The sequence below is a fragment of the Pseudonaja textilis genome, chromosome 15, assembly GCF_049901715.1.
Source record: "Pseudonaja textilis isolate UNSWEBS1 chromosome 15, rPseTex1.2, whole genome shotgun sequence".
Taxonomy (NCBI): Eukaryota; Metazoa; Chordata; class Lepidosauria; order Squamata; family Elapidae; genus Pseudonaja; species Pseudonaja textilis.
The window spans coordinates 12574546-12593046 of NC_142004.1; the positions used below are offsets into that span (position 1 = coordinate 12574546).

General features: G+C 51.6%; 1 protein-coding gene across 5 annotated transcripts in view; it reads left to right on the plus strand.

Annotated features, from left to right (window-relative positions):
* The first annotated feature begins 3158 nt into the window (after nucleotides 1-3158).
* The window catches only part of MSI1 (musashi RNA binding protein 1), a 62880-nt gene continuing 47537 nt past the window's right edge, over nucleotides 3159-18501 (plus strand). For 2 of the 5 annotated variants that reach the window (XM_087913590.1, XM_087913591.1), the window contains exons 1-4: nucleotides 3170-3391; nucleotides 3876-3916; nucleotides 4330-4411; nucleotides 4577-4661. In XM_087913590.1, the coding sequence (XP_087769716.1) occupies nucleotides 3333-3391; nucleotides 3876-3916; nucleotides 4330-4411; nucleotides 4577-4661 (267 nt within the window). In that variant the 5' untranslated portion in view covers nucleotides 3170-3332. Of the gene's footprint in view, nucleotides 3392-3875; nucleotides 3917-4329; nucleotides 4412-4576; nucleotides 4662-8657; nucleotides 8682-18501 lie in introns of those variants that run through there. The other 3 variants (XM_026717095.2, XM_026717094.2, XM_087913592.1) reach the window with 3 other exon arrangements.

The following is an 18501-nucleotide window of genomic DNA, read 5'->3' on the forward strand; positions in this document are numbered from 1 at the left end:
CTGATTAGGAAGTTTCTCCTTAATTGCAGGTTGCTTCTCTCCTTGATAAGAGTTGGAGTTACTACTTTTGGGGGGGGGGTGTCAATGAATATGGACTCTGGGAGAGGAGTGGGAGCTTAGTCTGCCACCCCTGCCAATCCATACCACGAAAAGGGCGGGCTAGGACTAGCATATGCTGGATGGTAGAAGAATCCTTCTAGCTCCAATTCAGAGTCTACCTAGCCAACTGCTTTGTTCAACCTGGGTATGTGTGAAATCTTCTCTGCTCACGTCTGTTTTGAAGTTGGTGCTATCATACCTGCCAAGTATTGAGAGTTTATTGCTTTGGGGGTAACCTTCTCCATCCTGGGCTTCAACATCTAGCCCTCCAACCGGGGATTTTAGAAGCTGAAGGCAGACACACACGGAGGCCCCCTTTGCTTAGGGTTGACCTATTCCAGCAAGCAACAATCTCTGGATTGTGAAACCCTCCTGAAAGGTTGAGGTGAGCAGAGGAGTATCTTCTGAGACTGGCCGAAGAATCCTTTGCACACAGGGCCTTTTCTGTATTTCAGAAGGTGGGAAAGAATGGCTCCTTGAAAGTTCTCATCCCAATGAGGAATGTCTGAATGTCCAGGCGTCTCCTAGCCTTACCAAAATGTCTCTCAACATTCCTCAGATGTTTGAACAAAGAACCTCAAGATTTTAGACAAAACGCAGGGATGGCTCTATAGATGGGAGACTCACATCCTTTCTTCTTCGCCACTTTGAAATGTTTTGTGATACCAATTTTCTCATATGTTACACCGCAAATCAGATTTTTATTCCTCGGGTCTACTTGCTGTGCTGTTGGCAGGTCTCCAAAGTTTTCGGGCACCAAGACTCTCTCCGTTCTGCCTGGTGATGCTAAGGCCTGTTGGTGCCCAGAAATAGCTCTGCCATCAAGAAGGAACCTTATTCCAATCTAGGAAGGATTTTGAAATCTTACCCAGCTATTCTAATCCTTCTTTGCACAACTTTCTGGAAAACATTTTTATTTTTTACTAAGTAGGTCACTCCTGGCAGCAAAGGCTCTTTAGCAAAAATTTTCTGCATAATCCAGGCTGGTAATGAGAACACTATATTGTAAAACAGGGTGGCCCAAGTTTGAACCAGGTGTGTCAAGAAGGTGTGTCCTTGAACTTGGGTGTCAAGAAGGCCCTTTCCCTCAAAAAGTGGGGACTCCCCAGCACGTTGAAGGGTGTGGGAAGTGATGCAAAGCACACACACCCCAGGACACCCTGGACTCAGGCTGCAGTTCCCAGAGATGGAAATGTTACCATTCCTAGCTTATAACGTACAACCCATCAGGGCTGCGAACTTCCCTGTATTGGCCAAGGCAGGTGGATCAAGGCTAAGCAACATGTGTGTGTGCGCGCACGCTGTGCTTGTGGACAATTTGTAGCTTTCAATTCCAACATATTTTTCTGAGGCTTGGAAATTTGAGGGAGGGCAGGTGGAAGCGCTGTGAAGTCCTGGATCAGTTGAAGAATTCTCTCTTGAAGGATTCTGCCTGTCTGAATGGAAAAAGGAGCACTCCCACCTGTCTGACTAAGGCTGCGTGGCCCTGAAGGTGCCACAAAGACAAGATGCCACCTCCGCCAGGATCGAGGCCTGGGTGGAAGTGATGCCCCTTGGATACAGGCTCAGTGTGCTGCCTTTAGGGGGTCGGACCAGTGATGGAAGGCCAGGAGGGGCATCCTCTGGCAGGGTTCACACAGCAGGCAACATGTGGTTTGCTTGCTTCAGCTGAGGGTGGCCTGTAAAGTCGGCCACTGGGACTTGGGCTTAGAGCGATGTGTGAATCCAGCAATGGTAGCTTATCAGTCACTTGATGCCCTCAGATTGGCCTGGAACCAACTCCAGCTTGCCACTGTGGCATTGGAGGGGGACAATCCAAGGGTTAGGGGCTCAGGGACTCACTCTGGCACGGGGAGAGTGGATTTGTAGGAAGAGGGGGCTGTTCAATAGGCCACCCTCCTGTGCCGCTGCTCTTGTGCCCTGGGCCATGTTCAAAATCGGAGGCCAAAGGCAAAGGCCCCTGGCAGCCTCCCTCTTCCTCCTTCCTCGACTGGCCCATGCGGGAAAAGGGACAAAGTGGGGCCTCGTTTGCTGCCCTGGGGCCCACGGAAAGTCCCACATGGCAACCAGGTCAGGCTTTGGGCCTTTGGCCTCCCAAGGCCGTGGCCAGCGGAGCTCCTCCGATCTCGGTCCCTGGAGGGGCCTGCACCCCATGTGCAGAAGCCCCCCCTCTGCATCTCCCGGCTTCTTGGTCTCAAGGAGGGACCGGCCCACATCGGAGGTCTGCGGCCGACTCCCCCATGCGCCATCCGCCGCAGCTCGCCCGCCAGCCTTTCACCCCGGCATCCTTGCAGGCGGGCTCCACCGGCCGGTGCGACGCCTGGCTTCGAGCCAGGTGCCGGCCATGGATCGCGCGGCGCAGGCCTCTCGGAGCAAAGCCTCGGGATGGGGTCGGGCTGGGGAGGGGGAGGGGGCCGGGCCTGCCTGCTGCCCTTCTCCTTCCCACGGAGCCCTCCAGGCCGCGCTCGCCGAGTCACATGCTGGTCCTTGTTGCCGGCTGGATGGGCTTTAACTCTTCGCCGCCCGGGCTCCTCCCTCGCCCCCCCCCCCCGCTCCACAGTTCCAGCGAGCAACAGTAATGAAGTGCCGGGCAGGCCCGGGAAGAGCAGGGAGCCCCCCCTCCCGCCGCCCTTGACCATGGAGGCCTCGTCCCGCAGGTAGAGAACAAAGCGGGGAGGCGGCGGCCTGCTGGCCACGCTTCGCCCGGCATCGCAGCTGGCACAGCCCGAATTGGCGCCAGGCCCGGCCCAGTTCGGCCCGGCGCGCTCCGGCCGGCGCCGCTTCCCAGAGGAGGCGGCGAGGCGAATCCCTCGGCGGGAGCCTTTGTCTCCCGGCGCACCCGGGAACCGGAGCTTCTCCCGCGTGGGTGACTGGGAAGGGGTGGGGGACCCGGCGTGGCGAGCGAGGAGCCGGCGGGCAGACAAGGAGCCGGCTGGCCGCGACCCCCGCGTGCATGGCCGCCTCGCGCGCCACGCCACCCGCCTCGCCCGGGCGCAGCCACCTTCTGCGCGCTCGCCGGCGGGCCGGCTTTATGCTCACGCCGGCCACCCGCCTGCCGGGGGTGGGAGGAGCCGGGCAGGTTGTCCCCGCCGGGCCCGTCCCTCCCTTCCCCTCCCCGCCCGGCTGAGAGGGGTCGGGGGAGGGGGCAGCATGGCCTGGCCGTCCGGCCCCTTTTCCAGCGCTCAGCTGCCCCGGGAGTGTGGCGCTGGTCCTCGCCGGGAGAAGTAGCCCGAATGGAGACCGAAGCCAGCCAGCCCGGCCTCGCCTCTCCGGACTCTCCTCACGATCCCTGGTACTCGGCCCGGCCGGCCTCCGCCGCGCGCTCCCTCGCCTGCCCGCCCGCCGCTCGGGGAGCCGCCGGCGTCCCCGCCTCCCGCGATGCCCGGGAGCTCGTGGCTGGGGAAGCGCCCGGCCGACTGGCCGGGGGGAGCCGCCAACATGGCCGATACTCGCGCCGCGCTCCTGGCCGCTTCGCTCGCCCGCGCGACGCCGCCGGCAGCGCCTCCTTCTTGGCCGGCAGGCTAGGCTGGTAGCCCGCCCCCGCCGCATCTCGGGGCGCCCCGGCCGCCTCCCGCGCTCCCCGCCCGGCGCCGCGCCCCCCTCCCTCGCCGGAGTTCCGGGGCTCGGCTTCGGCGGCGCCTTCCCGAGGCTCCGTGCGCGGCGCCCCCGGCCCTGCCCGGTCCCGGAGCGGGGCGTCCCCGGCCACGACGCGCGGCTCCCCGGTGCTCCCCTCGGCCGGCGCCCGCCTCACTCGGCTCTCTTTCTTCCCTCGCTAGCAAAATGTTCATCGGGGGACTGAGCTGGCAAACGACGCAAGGTGAGCGGTGCGGTGCGGGGAGGGGGTCCCGGGTGCGGGTGTCGTCCGGCGGCGGCACCTGCCGCCCCAAACTTCGCAGCTCCTCCCCCGAACCCTCCCTCCCTCCCGCCGCCGCCGCCCGCACGGGAAGGGGCTGCGGACCGGCCCCGGGGCTTGGCGGGCTTTGTGGGCGGCTGCGGGGGAAGCCGGCCCGCCCGCCCCCACGCCGGCTGCTGGCCCGGGAAGGCGGAGATGGCGGGGCCGAGCCGGGAGGGCGGGGAAGCGCTGCTCCGGAAAGGCTCCCGCTGGCCGGGAGGGCTCTCCCCCCCCCGCCCCTCCCCGCTGCTGCCCCGGGTCGGCGGGCATCGCCCCGAAGCGCCGGCCGGCCGTTTCCCGCCTGGGAGCCCCACGGGTGGCCTTGTGTGTGCTTGCAGAAGGCTTGCGGGAGTACTTCAGCCAGTTCGGCGAGGTGAAGGAGTGCCTGGTCATGAGGGACCCGCTGACCAAGCGATCCAGGTGAGGCTCCCCGGTGTGTCTTGGGCCGCTCCCGGCCCTCCCGGGGGCGGGCGAGCGAGCGGGCGGGCGGGAGGCGCCTGCTGCCGCCGCCGCCCCCTCCTCCTCCTCCTAACCGAGTTTCTCCCTTTCTCGGCTGCCTCCCTTCCGGCCCTGCATCCCGCGCAGGGGCTTCGGGTTCGTCACGTTCATGGACCAGGCCGGGGTGGACAAGGTGCTGGCCCAATCCAGGCACGAGCTGGACTCCAAAACGGTGAGTGGCTTCTCTCTGGCCGGGGCGCTTTGTGTGCGGGAAGCATCCCCCGTGGTGTCGGGCCTTTAATCTGCCGCTGGGCTCTGCAATCCACAGGAAGGTACCCGAGGCAAAAACTTTCTCTTGTTTGCCAGAGCGAAGTTCCAACGGCAGGGTGTCTTTTGGAGCCACTTCAGTGGCTCTGGTCTGCAGAAGATTTGGCACCTTTCGGTTCCCATCCTTACTAAGAATCCTGGGAGTTGTAGTCTCCCTTGCTTTCAGGATGCCCACTCAAGGGATGGCTGCAATCACAATGGGGCCCCCAAAGGTGGCTGGACTGGTGTCAAAGGATGGGGACGTGCTTGGTTATGGGGCCAGGCTCCCTTGAAGGAGGCTGAGAGGCTCTGGGACCAGGGTGAGGCCTTCCGTTTGAGGAGGGGTAGAAAGGCCTGGGGGCTCTGTTTGGGGGATACTGTCTCTCTGCAGCCACCAAGAGTGACCTGTAGGCCTTCCCCTTGGGCACCCAAACGGAGGTACTTCCAATGCCTCCTTTCACCCCCCCCTCCCCCCATGCAACCCCAATGGGAGGGAAAGGGACTTTTCCCCAGAGAGGAGACGCATCTCGACCTGCTCCACAGAAAGTGGTCTTCTCCAGCACATCCTGGGCTCAGATCCAGGGGTGGCTGTTGTGCCAATGGACTTCTCAGAATCTGTTTCCAGATGTTCTGGGGGCTTGGCTGACTGGTTAGACTGCCTCTTCCCATCCCAACAAAGCTTCTCGTTCAGCATTTCGTATCCACCTGTGAAGGTGCAGTCTACCTGTTCCAGCCTTCCCCAGACACCCCATGCCAGCAATATGGGGATATCCCACCCATCATCCTCTCCAGGTTGTCCATGGGCTGCCTGGTGGCACTCTTTTGCCCCTCTTTGGGTCAGGAGAGGGGGAAGTGAGAGGGAGGAACGTGAAAATCTGCCAGCTTTCCATCCCTCCGGAGGTAACAAACCGTCCCCTTACGAAAGGTTTTCTGGGTGTCCTCCGTCTCTCCATTCTCCCCTCAAGCCTATTTGCAGATTTAGCAGACAGAATCCTTATTCTCAGGAGGTGACAAAGGCAGCTAAGCTTAATCTGCCTGAGCAGCAGTGGGTGGGTTTTAGGGGGGCCAGGAGCAGGATGCATATCCTGGGTATTAATAACAGGGCCCAATTCAGCCCTTCTGGTGGTTTTAAGAGTCAAGGTGCCTGAAAAATCAAGTCCAACTCCACTCATGCCAAATTTTATGTGGAATCACAACTTGTAATTTGCCACCTCAGAATCCTAAAACATCTCAATCTTAACCCGTGTCTAAGAAGACCTGGAAGTTTAGTGGTTACATCTCATGGACCTTTATTTTGGAGGCTTTTTGGTGTGAGATTATGAGGTTATAAATGATTTCAATATTTTATTGTATCCTCTGTTGTTTTATTCCTGGTACTTATGCTTAGTAATAAGCCCATGGTGAATAAAAATACTACTAGTACTAAGGTGGCTGAGTAGGGATTTCAGCCCACCTCTCCAAAGAGGCCGTAGGTGTATTCCTTCCTTGATTAATTTGTGGACTAATATGTTTGGTGTTCTTCTGTGTAACTCAGTTGTGTGAATATGTGTGTATAACTGGGATCATGATTCCATGAAACCAGATTGGTTTGAATGACAATTGTTGAGCAAGCACAAGTTAATCCAACATTAAGTATGGTTTGCAAATCTCAGTGGCTTAGTGGCATGATGTGTGTACTCATCCTCGGTGTAATATTGTGTAGGTGTGTTGCCTTCCTCTGCACGGAGTGAGTGGCCATTTCTTGTGAATACTTTTAGACAGTTCGCTCTGTTTGAAATCTTTAGGTTCAAGGCCTGGGTTAGAAAAGGGAGCAATGTTTGTTTTTGACATGTTTTCTCTGCAGCGAATGGCTATTAAGGAACAATACTCCTAAAAATTATCTTGCATGATTCTCATAAAAAGAAGGAGAGCCCCTCTTTTGGTGGGGCCGATGCCCGGTTACAGTTCCCTCCCCCGTCCGTTTCTGCTTAAATTCAATTTCTTCTCTAAAGTAGAGAAACAACCAAAGCAAATAATGTTTCCTTGAGCGGGTGGTAAGAACGTAGATCATTCTCTCCAGTGCCTGATCTGTATGAATCCAGGACCTTGTGATTCTGGTGTCGAATAAACCTGAGCGCAACAAAAACACTATCCTAAAAGTGAGGCCCTTTCTTTGATTAAAATTCAGCTTCTCCGTTTAATTTATTTACAACTTCTCAAGCTGTGCGGTTGGCATCAGCCAGCAACCTCTAGATTGTCCTTGCGATGCCCTTTGGGGCGTTTTTCCAGCAAAGTGGGGGGAGGAGGAGGCATTCCCTCCCCTGGACTTTGCTGTGGGGCAAAGGAAAGTCTTATTGTGGCTGTTGGCAAAGGGGGCCTGTTTGGGGTGTGTGGATGGGGGCCTCTGCAGCTGGCCTCATCTCAGGGACCCCTCCGATGAAAGTCGCTGCTGCTGCTGCTGCCTATTCTTCTCGGCTGCTCTCTCCTCCCGGCCTTTGGAAAGAGGGCTGGGGGCCTCCTTGCAAGGCGGAGCAGGTGGGGGGAGGGGCCGAGCGGACCCAAGCAGAACAGAAGGGGTCTCGGGTGAGACAGAAGGTGAGGGGAGTGGGCTGCCATGGCGGTCCCCGATGTGGCTGGCTGGCGGGCTGGGTGGAGGGCGGAAGCAAGGGGTGGCCAAGGCAAAACCTGGGCCCAGAAGAGCCTCTTTCTCTTTGTTTGGTGCTTAAACCATTTCCCGCCTTCTCCTCCTCCTCTTCCTCCTCCTCCTCCTCCTCACTCTGTCCCCTCTGGACTTTGGGGGTGGGGGCTGATGCAGAGGGACTATAGGGCATCTCTCTGCTACCTGCTGGAGCAAGGCTGATTTCTTATGGGGCAGAATCTGCTGGGAGTATCTGGAAAAAGTTCTCTCTTTGGCTCGAGTGTTGGGAGAAGCTGTCTCTGTGTGTCCTTTGCCCCTTTTAATGGCACCTCAGACCTTCTCCTCACCAAGGAAGCCTTTCGGGATCCTTCCTGGTTTGTTTATTTACCTGCCAATCGGAAGAGGAAGGTAGGCACCTGAGGGCTGCTTTGCTGACCCCTTCAAGGCCCAGGAAAGCCAGGAACACAAAACGCCCATTACGGCGCACCAGGAGGAGCACCATTTCAAGGCCTGCCTGATAAATAGTCCGGCTGTGTTACAAGAAGCCCCTCTGCACAGCCTGGCGACACAGTTTGTGAGGTGCAGCTGGCACCTGGGTAGCAGGAGTCTGCCTGCCGTCGTCTAGGCAAGGTCCCATTTGGAGAGGACCCCCTTGCTCAACCGGAGACGTTGGTGCCATTTAGCCAGGGAGGACTCCCACGAGCCTCCTGGATCGGAGTCTCCAAAGAACGTTTGGACCTTCCAGGTCTTTTCTCTCGTAAAATGAAACCATCTTCTTTGGCTTTCTGTTGCACAGAGCTCCTTTCCTTCCACGGGTTATTAACAACTTTTGCTAAACTTGAAAAAAGTGCTGCCTTTGCTGGCAGAATACTTGGGGGCGGGGGGGCGCTGTGGCCTGTTTGGAAAGACCTCACAGTGCCACACCGTACTGTACTGGCCTTGTAAAGTTTTAGGCAGGAATCATTTCTACTTTATCACTTCGGTGCTTGACCTTTGACTGGGCCAACTGAAATGCCCTTATCCGCCAACGTTGGTTCGTTCACACGTGCAGTTTTCTCCAGCTGGAACACTGAGCTGAACGGAGGAACCGAACCTGTAGGGAACTGGTGTATCGAGAGCAGGAACGGACATGTTGCTTCCCTGTTCCGCTTGTTATGTTGCATTCAGACATGTTTCCGTCTCTGGCTTTGGCGATGGGGTGAAAGTCTGTGGGGGCTGGAGGGCTGGTTCCGATTCCCTCCCCGGGAGAGAGCAAAAGAACGGGCTCTTTCGTGAACACTCTTCATTTGTAAAGGAGATAACTGCAGGCTGCGCTTTGTTTATGGAAAGGTAAGTTTAAATAGGTACCTTGGCTGGACTGTAACATTTCAAAAGCTGCGGAGACTGGAGCGGTCGGAGGTGTTTGTTTTTCTTCCCAGGCTGGGGACGGTGCGGGGGCAGAGTGGCCCCTTCAGGTTCAGGATGGAGCAATTTGGATCCTGGCTTCACCAGGAATCTGCCGGCGTGTTCTCTTCTACAGTGTTGCTCTGGGGAGGGGGCTCCACCTTCTCAACTCCAAAGCCTGTTGTATGTAGTGATGCACAATCCAAGAGTTCGCAAGCAGCCGTTGTGAATTGTGGGTGCAGGGATGGTGAACTTTGGGTCTGGTTCAGTGTGACGCCTTCAGTGCGATGCAAGTATCGTGGCGATGGGTTGGAGCAAAATCCCGGAGAGAGGAAGCGTTGTGTGATCTCGTGGAGGCACAACCTCCACATCCACAGACAATGCAGATAGTCTTCGACTTGCAACCATGCTAAGTTACGATGGTGCTGAAGAAAGTAATTTATTAATTCAAGCGTGGGCTTCGCATTTACAACCGTCGCAGCTTTCCTGCAGTCACGTGATCAAAATACCGGTGCTTGGTTAACTGGCACGTCTTTTTGACGGTGGCAGAATTCCGGAGTCAGAGGATTGTAATTGATCACCTTCCCAGGTCCCCAAAGTGCTTTTTTTGCAAGAGGCATAACTGGAATTTCCTGTTTTTTTTTCCTCTGAAGATGTTTCGCTTCTCATGCAAGAAGTTTCTTCGGCTCTAAAGAAGCTTTTTGGGTGAGAAGCAAAACGCCTTCAAAGAAAAATCAGAAAGTCCAGTGGCCTCTTGAAAAAAGCACCTTTGGGACAACCATGACCTGGAGGACGGAGAATCTCCACAGACACCTTCCCAGGTGGCTTCTGACAAGGTCAACTGGGGCGGGCAGATTTGCCTCACAATTGCATGATTAACGACTGCAGCAAAAAGGTCCTAGAATTGTGTGCTGCTCACTTAACAACCTGGTTGCTTAGCAACAAACGTCATGGTGCCAGTTGTGGCCGTATATCGAGGAGACTCCCTGTGCAGAGTAGTTCGTAGTCTAGAAAGGAGCCTGAGGGCCGTGCTGTCTGGGGAAATGAAGGATCCGGCCATTCTGTTTGGCCTCTCCGATTTACAGCCTGCCTCAGTTGTCCCGGTCACTCTAGAGTTCCCCAACCTTGCCAGTTTTGCAGACCAGCTGGGGGGCTGGGAAAAGAGGTGGGTGGAGAGGGAATGGTTCTGTCTGAGTAGTGGGCAAGCACACCAATGGCGTGTGTTCGCACGCTGCTGCTGACGCAGCTGGGGATATACGTGCACGTGCTCTTGCCACCCTACTACAAAAAGAGATGTCGAGACTTTGGAAAAAGTGCAGAGAAGAGCAACTAAGGTGATCAAAGGCCTGGAGACTAAAACATACCGAGAAAGGCTGCGGGATTTGGGTTTGGCTAGTCCAGAGAAAAGGAGAATTAGGGGGAGACAGGATAGCAGTCTTCCAGTATTTGAAGGGCTGCCACAAAGAGGGGGGTGCGTCAAAATATTTTCCAAAGCACCTGAAGGCAGGACAAGAAGCAACAGGTGGAAACTAACCAAAGAGGGAAGCAACCTGGAAATGAATTCGTGACAGTCAGGACAATGAACCAGTGGAACAGCTGGGCTCCAGGGTTCACGGGTGCTCCATTGCTGGAGGTTTTTAAGAAGAGGCTGGACAGTCAGTTATCTGAAATGGTATAGGTTCTCCTGCCTGAGCAGGGGGTTGGACTAGAAGACCTCCAAGGTCCCTTCCAGCTCTATTCTATTCTAGGCCGCTTCAGCAGCCCGGTTCCGAACAACCCAAGGCCCGGTAGTGGAACGCAGCCTGGGGGTTGAGGAGCCCTGCTGTCGATGAGTCAAGGAAGGCTGGACTGAAAGTGTACGTGATCAATGCCGGTTTGGTCCGAAGCGCGATGTGGCTTCTTCTCTTATCATTCCAGAGTGCAGGAGGCAGAATAATGGCTGCCAATCAACAAGGAGGCAGATTTGGACTGAACGTCAGTAAAAAAAACCCTACTGCTTTCAACTGTACAGTTGGTTTCAAAGCCGAAGGGCCTTGGGAAGCGGTGGTCCCTATCAGCCCCTCAAGGGGGGGGGGCAGCAATGCCATTTTATACGTATAGATCCCGACACAACGATGCGATCTGGATACCTGCTAACATTTCTCCCTATCGGCTCTTGTGCCAGACAAAAATTCAGGGTGAGGTTATCTGGGGTTTCTTTTTCCCTTCCTCCCCCAAAGTCAGCTCCACGTTTCTTTACTAGCAGCCGTCTATGGCGGGGGTCCCCAGCCTTAGCTGGGGATTTCTGGGAGTTGAAGTCCTCCAGGCTTAAAGTTGCCATGGTTGGAGACCCCTACTCCAAGGGAATGTTTTAATTTGGATTCTTGCAGTGAGCATGGGATTGGTCTGGATGACCTCAAGGTTCCCTCCCAATTTTACAGTTGACTTTAGTCACTCTCCCTCTGTTTTGTGGAGGGGAGGATGGGGATTCCCTTAGGCAGTTTTGGACTCTGGACTTAAGAATCTTCTAGGAGGGGGAGTGGCATTTATAAATTGCATTGAAAAAAGCTCATTCCATTGCGAGGCTGCCTTGCAATTGATACAAGTAGTCCTTGACTATTGGTCACTTAACAACCTTTTGAAGTTATGTTGGACCTGCCAAAAAGGAGACTTACAACCCGATTCAGAATTTCTGATTCGGAACCAACTCTCTTGCGGTTACATAATAGCCTTTTGTGTGCTCGGTACCTGGCTCACCTTTACAGGTGTTTTTGTAACCTGTGGTCAGGTGACCGTGATTTTCCATATTTTCTTTTGGTTTCCAGCAAAACACACCCACTGGATAAAACAGACCCCCATAACGACTGCTGCGAGAAAGACCATAAAAATCAGGCGTGGTCACACGGTGACCCACTTAACGACTGCAATGACTTATGGCCATAACTCTGGGCTCTATTAGGGTCGTAAGTTAAGGGCTACCTGTATGGGCTTCATTTCATTTTCTTTTCCATTTATTTGGTACCTGGCAGTAACCAAGTGGCGTCACATTCCCTTTCTGCATCCTGCTACCCCTAACTTTTCCTTGCCCCGCCACTTTTGGGGGACAAGCCCACTCTCTCCAAGCAGATGTTTGGGGTTGACACACTGCAAAATCCCCCCCTCTGCCTGCCATGCTCCTGAAGGGCACCAGATTGTGGATGGTGCCCGTATCTGTTGGCAAAGAAAGAAAATGAAGGGAGGCTTGGACATTCCTTCTGAATGTTTTGTTGTAAATGGAATAGAATAGAATAGAATAGAATAGAATAGAATAGAATAGAATAGAATAGAATAGAATAGAATAGAATAGAATAGAATAGAATTCTTTATTGGCCAAGTGTGACTGGACACACAAGGAATTTGTCTTCGGTGCAAATGCTCCCAGTGTACATAAAAGAAAAGGTACATTGGTCAAGAATCATCAGGTACAACACTTAATAATAGTCATCGAGTTCAATAAGCAATCAAATCATACTAGGAAACATTCCATATAAATCGTAAGTATGCAAGTGACAAAGTTACAGTCATACAGTCACAAGTGGGAGGGGATGGGTGATAAGGAGTGATGAGAAGGTTAATAGTAATAGTAGTGCAGACTTTGTAAATAGTTGGACAGTGTTGAGGGAATTATTTGTTTAGCAGAGTGATGGCGTTTGGGGAAAAACTCCCCTTGTGTCTAATTGTTCTGGCGTGCAGGGCTCTATAGCGTCATTTTGGGGGTAGGAGTTGAAACAGTTTGTGCCCAGGATGTGAGGGGTTTGTAAATATTTTCACAACCCTCTTTTTGACTCGTGCAGCATACAGGTCCTCCATGGAAGGCAGGTTGATAGTAATTGTTTTTTGTGCAGTCCTAATTACTCTCTGAAGTCTGTGCCTGTCCTGTTGGGTTGCAGAAAGTTATAGAGGTTCAGATGACAGACTCAGTAATTCCTCTATATGCCAAAGGATTCGTCTCCCCCCCACCCCCTCACCCCCCCAAACCTCTTCTGGTAAAGCCGCTGGACTTCCATTTGCAGGACTGGAAGGGAAATGTGGTTGTCGGAAGGATGCAGGCAGACGGGCCATCGAGGCAGGCACTGACTCTGAATCCCTGTCTGTTCCTTTGGAAAACAATGTTCTTATTGGCTGAGTTCCCACAACACAGCGAACTCTTTACTTGGGTTAACCAAACAGACCGGCTGTGTTCCTACAAGATGTTGCGCCCAAATCAATGAAGACAGGGGTGGGATTCAAATGTCATAACAACCGGTTCTGTGGGTGTGGCTTGGTGGTCATGTGACTCGGTGAGTGTGGCTTGCTGACTGGTCATGGCTTGGTGGTCATGTGACTGGCTGGGCGTGGGTTGTATGTAAATATTATAATTATTTATGTAAATATTGAATTTTTTATTAAAAAAGAGCAACTTTTACCCAAAATCGGGCAAAGCAGGCAGGCAGATTGAGTTGCTCACAGAATCATAGATTCACTCAGAGATCTACCTTTCTGCAATCTGCTGCCTGAGTCTGCACTGAAAAATAGAAGCTTCTGTCCTGAGGAAGGTTCAGCTCTGCTTTTAGATTAGCTAGAAAGCAAGAAATCCAACGATTTCCTGCTTTCTGGTTAATCTAAATCTCCCAGCACAGCAGAACTGCTGATGGTCAGGGGGAGAAAAAAGGAAAAATAGCAACTTATGCAGGCAAGTTTGTTGGCTTGCATGCCAGGAAAGGAGTGAGTGGGCGGGAAGGGGGGGCAGCCAGTGGCTTAATTTGCCTGTTCTCCAAACTGAGCAGAATTGTAACATCTGATTCTATAGAATCGATCCAACCAGGTAGAATCCCACCCATGAATAAAGCCTCTAATGGGCCAATGTGATGGCCTGGTTCACCAAACATGGAAGGTGTTGGCTGAGTTCTGCTCTTCAGCCCAGCATGGCAGGCGAGTCCAGTCGGGAGGGAGGGAAGGGTCTCTTTGCAGAGGCTCCCAGCCTTCCCCAGGCTGGGAATCTGGCCAGTTCCTTTTAAATTGGGTTATGCAGACTCCAGGCCATGATTGGCTGGGTTGGTTCCTTAATAAAATAGCAAGAGGGACATTATGGTGTTGGTTTGTTGGATCTCGGTCCTGCCTTTTGCATAGAAGCTCAAAGGCACCATATCTCTAGTGCTCCCTTCTCCTATTTGTTCTCATCACAACGGCCCTGCAAGGTAGGCTAGGCTGCGAGAGAGAAAACTGTGCAAAGCCCTAAGGAGCTTCTGTGCTGGGGGTGGCTGGGAACCAAATCTGCATGTCCTGAGGCAGTCCTAGGTTGCGTCAACAGAAGGATAGTTTTAAGTTCACACGAAGTATCAGGACTCATTTGTGATGCCTTGGTAAGACCACGCTTGGAATATTGCATCCCGTTTTGGTGACCAGAATATTAAAAAAAAAAAATGGTTGAGACTCTGGAAAGAGTACAGAGAAGAATGAGGAAGATGATTAGTGGGCTGTAGGCTAAAACGTGAAGAAGGGTTGCAGGAATTGGGTATTTCTAGTTTAATGAAAAGAAGGACGTAATGGCAATCTTGCAATATTTGAGGGGCTCCAAGGCACCAGAAGGGCAGGACAAGGAGCAAAGGATGGAATCTAATCAAAGAGAGGAACAACCTGCAATTAAGGAGGGATTTCCTAACCGTGAAAACAATTAATCAGTGGAACAATTTGTCTCCAGAAGTTGTAAGTGCTCCAACACTGGAGGTCTTTAAGAAACCTGCAAAGGTACAGGATCTCCCGCCTGAGGGTGGGAGGGTTGGACTACAAGACCTCTCAAGGTCCCTTCCATCTCTGCTATTCTGTATTCTGATGCCAATCCAGCTTCTCATCCTCTGTCCCCTACTTCACATTTGTGGTTGAGGAGATCCGGGTTCAAGCCTCCCTTCACCCACTGGCTATGGTCAAGTGACTATCTCACAGGATTGTGGTTAGAAAAAAAGATTTAAAAAACGGTGTATGTTTCTCCGTTAACTGGACGGAAAGAACCGTAGGATGGCACTGGGGCTGGGAGGCTTGTCCAAAAATCAGATGAAAGAGAATGCAAACCAACAGAGTTGCCTCTGGAGGGTCTCCATAAATGGGGATTATTTATGAACTGGGAGGAGGGGGCTTTGTCAGATTGCAGGTGAGAATTTGTAGAAATCTGGGTGCTCCTACCTATTCCAATACAAACTCTGCCTCTGGAAAGCTGGGATGTCCGGAAAAGAGCAGGCCAGATTCCCGGCCCCTGATTTTATTCCCCCTGTGCTCAGGTTCGTTGGGCAAAGGTCCCGAAATCCAGCCTTTATTATTATTATTTTTCCAATGCTTTATTGGGTTTTTTTCCTTTATACATATTACCATTACTTAATAAACAGTACTGCAACGTTTTGTATACATTTATGTATCCCATCTGATACTTTCTATACATACTATTTCCATGCCATCTATATCTATTATATACATTATTTACATTTTCTTATTTGTGTTGTCAATCCAGATATACCATGTTTCCCATGTTGCATAGTATTCTGTATCTACTTTCCCTTTTAATTCCATGGTTAATTTATCCATTTCCACACACTCGAAGACTTTTTTAATTATTAAACCTTCGGGTGGTGTGGAGTGTTTCTTCCAATACTGCGCACAGGAAATTCTTGCTGCTGTTAATACATGTAACATAAGATACTTTATCTTTCTATTGTAATTTCTTTTTATTATTCCTGGAAGAAATAATTCCGGGACAAAATCAATTTTGCTTCCAATTAACTCCTCTAACCAATTAACCAATTAACTCCTCTAACCACATTTGTATTATTTTCCAATATTTTTTCACTTCGGGACATGCCACCAAGAATGAAAGAAGGTACCTGCCTTTAGACCAGTGTTTGACAACCTTGGCAACTGGGATATGTGTAGACTTCAGTTCCCAGAAGTCTTCGGTGGCTGGGGAATTCTGGGAGTTGAAGCCCACACATCTTCAAGTTGCCACGATTGAGAAACACTGCCCAGCAGTCACAATTAGAATTGTCCCAGGATGTGCCTGGGATTTCATCCCTGAAACGCATCAAAGCCCAAATATGCTTTTTTTACTCTTCCTAGCCTCTGCCCAAGGTTGTAACGCTGTCAGGCCCCGGCCCCCTTTTATCCTCTGAGGGGCCACACAGGCCCCAAGGGAGAGAGCAAAATATTAAAACAATACGTGTGAGGTTTAGGGAGTCTTGAATTCAAAGACTGAAATTCAGAAATTCAGAATTTCTTGGGCAGAAACTCAGTGGGAACCTGAGGGAATCCCCATGAAGTGGGGCAGAAAATCCTTCATTCTTGTATTTTTCCACAGGAAAAGAATTGCCATTTTTTTTTAAAAAAAATCATTTTTCTCCCAGAAAATTAATTAGCGGCATAATGAGTGGATACAAAGACTGCTCAAATTGGACAGCACTGAAGTTATAATTAGCTTCTTTTTTTAAAAAAAGAGAAAGGTGATTATCTGTAGGAAGCAACATGCATATGTAATAGAGCTCATTGGGGCATGCTAAAAAGGGGACACGAATAATTTTATCCTCTCTGACTCTATTCCCCTTAAAATGTAAACAGGACCATGGCTTATGGAGGGGGTTATATTTTCAGGTATGTTGATCTCAAAAGGCGTTCCAATAAAGCTTGGAATCCGGAAAAAAAAAACCCCACACACATTCCAATAAAAGATATTTTGAATCTTGCCTTTCGGCCGCTGGAACGGGGCCCTGCCAGTTGTGAGAGCGAACGGAAGTTGCCGAGCTAGAGGGAGGGCGGCCAAACACAGACCCAGAGAAGCCCCCCCACCTGCCAGAGAAGCCCCCCCACCTGCCCCCAGGATTCCCTCTGATGGTCTGGTCAGGCTTCCTCCGCTCCCTCCATGTAGGGTCAGCCAATAAACTAGAGGGTGGTTGAGGGTGGCACTTTGCATACAATCGCAACACAGCACACCTTGCACACTTGCACGAAGGTCTGCTGGAAAGAAAGAAAGACAACATGCCCAGAATTTATTTCTCTTCCGTTTCTTATCACCTGGCCCAGGAGCAGGGCCTGGCTGGCCTCACCTGAGCCCTGAAAGCTTGGAGTGGGGATACCCTGGTCAGCCAGCATCCAGGAAGTAGCCGGGGGTGGGTGGAGGTGGGGGGGGGGGATTGCTTGTTGCAAAGAGCCAATCTTGGGCTTCTTGTGAGCGTTGTAGGAAATTTGGGGCGCTGCATTGCAAGGAAAGGAAGCTGGACGCTAGGTAGGAGGAAGGTCGCCCGATGCTCTCCCGATGAGAATAATGGGGCAGTAGCAGCATTTCCTCCATGGAAACCCCGCCCCCACCCCCCCAATGGCTGTCAGGATTTTTGGGGGGGACAGTGTGTGTGTGTGTGTGTGTGTGTGTGTGTGTGTGTGTGTGTTTTAACTCCTGACAACTGCTTGGGCAAAGTCCTTGCAATGTTTGAGGCAAGATTAAGAGTGCATGCATTAGAGGGAGTTTTGGGGTAAAAACAATAGTTTTATTGCTGTCAGGGAAATTATGAAAATAAGTGGGGTCGTAGGATAAATTGTTCTTGTTAACAAGACGCAAAGAAAATGCACCTGTTGTTGGCCCAGGGTGTCAAAAAACAGTGAGAAGGTTCTTTTCATTTCATTCCCATGAACTAAAATGTAAATGGACACAATATAAATGTGACAATTATTTGTATTTCACCATTTCCTTTCCTGTCACATGACAAATAAAAATTTAGTAACCTCTTTTGGGTCTGCTGAAGTCCCGTTTTCCAACTTGAGGGAGATCCCATTTGCCTCTGGGATGATTGTCTGGTCCTCTGCATTTGGGAAATGATTCTTAGAAGAAAGTTCACTAAAGATTTAAGGACAAGGGCTCAGGCATCAAGGCTTCCCAGACTCCACCCAGAGGGCTCTTCCCCAGAAGGAGCTTTGGGCCAGGCATGCCAACCTGCTGAATGGGAAATCCTTGAGTAAGTGTGATGTGCAAGATTGAAGCTGCCACTTCTGGTTTGCAAAGCCAGAATGGAAAACTGTCTGTTTGCTGCTACACCATTATGGTGGCATGATGGCTTGGTTGGGGTTGAAACAGAAAGACAGCACTCAACTGATGTCCTGCAAGAGTAGTTCAGGTCCCCCAGGAAGGAAGGGCACCAAGTTTAAGACCATATCACAAATTTTCTGGGGGTTAAGGATGAAATAGACCTGCTTCATTTAATGGCACCGACTATCCCCATTGTGGCTTTTGTCAGTTTGCTGCTGAATTTTGGTGGCATGTTCTTGAGATCTTTCGGGAAGTGGGGGCATAAACAGGCTCACCTGAGCTTAATCACCCACAGTGTTTGATGCATTCATGCCACTTATATAGGGATCTTCTCTACTGCCTTTTAATTTCAAGGCTGTTATTATGATTTTGCATGACTTTAGTCCTTCTGCCTATATGTAGCCTTCCCAAAACCTCTTGACCAGTGGCCAGGGAACCTGGAGCAAGATTGGTCTACTTAAATGTACTTTTGGGGTTTTCCCCTAAATCATTTCAAATGTTTTTGGTGTGGTACTTATCCAGCATATAAAATCATTCTTCCTCGGGTCCATACTCCCTGGATCATAAATTGAATAAATATGCTAGAATAGAAACAGGAAATTCAGGAAATTCTGTTAGTTTCAAGTTTTCTAAAAAAAACCCAAACCTATATTGTGAGGGAAGGCAGTGTCTTTTGCATTCAGCTGGCAAAAAAAGTGAACAAAATGGCAC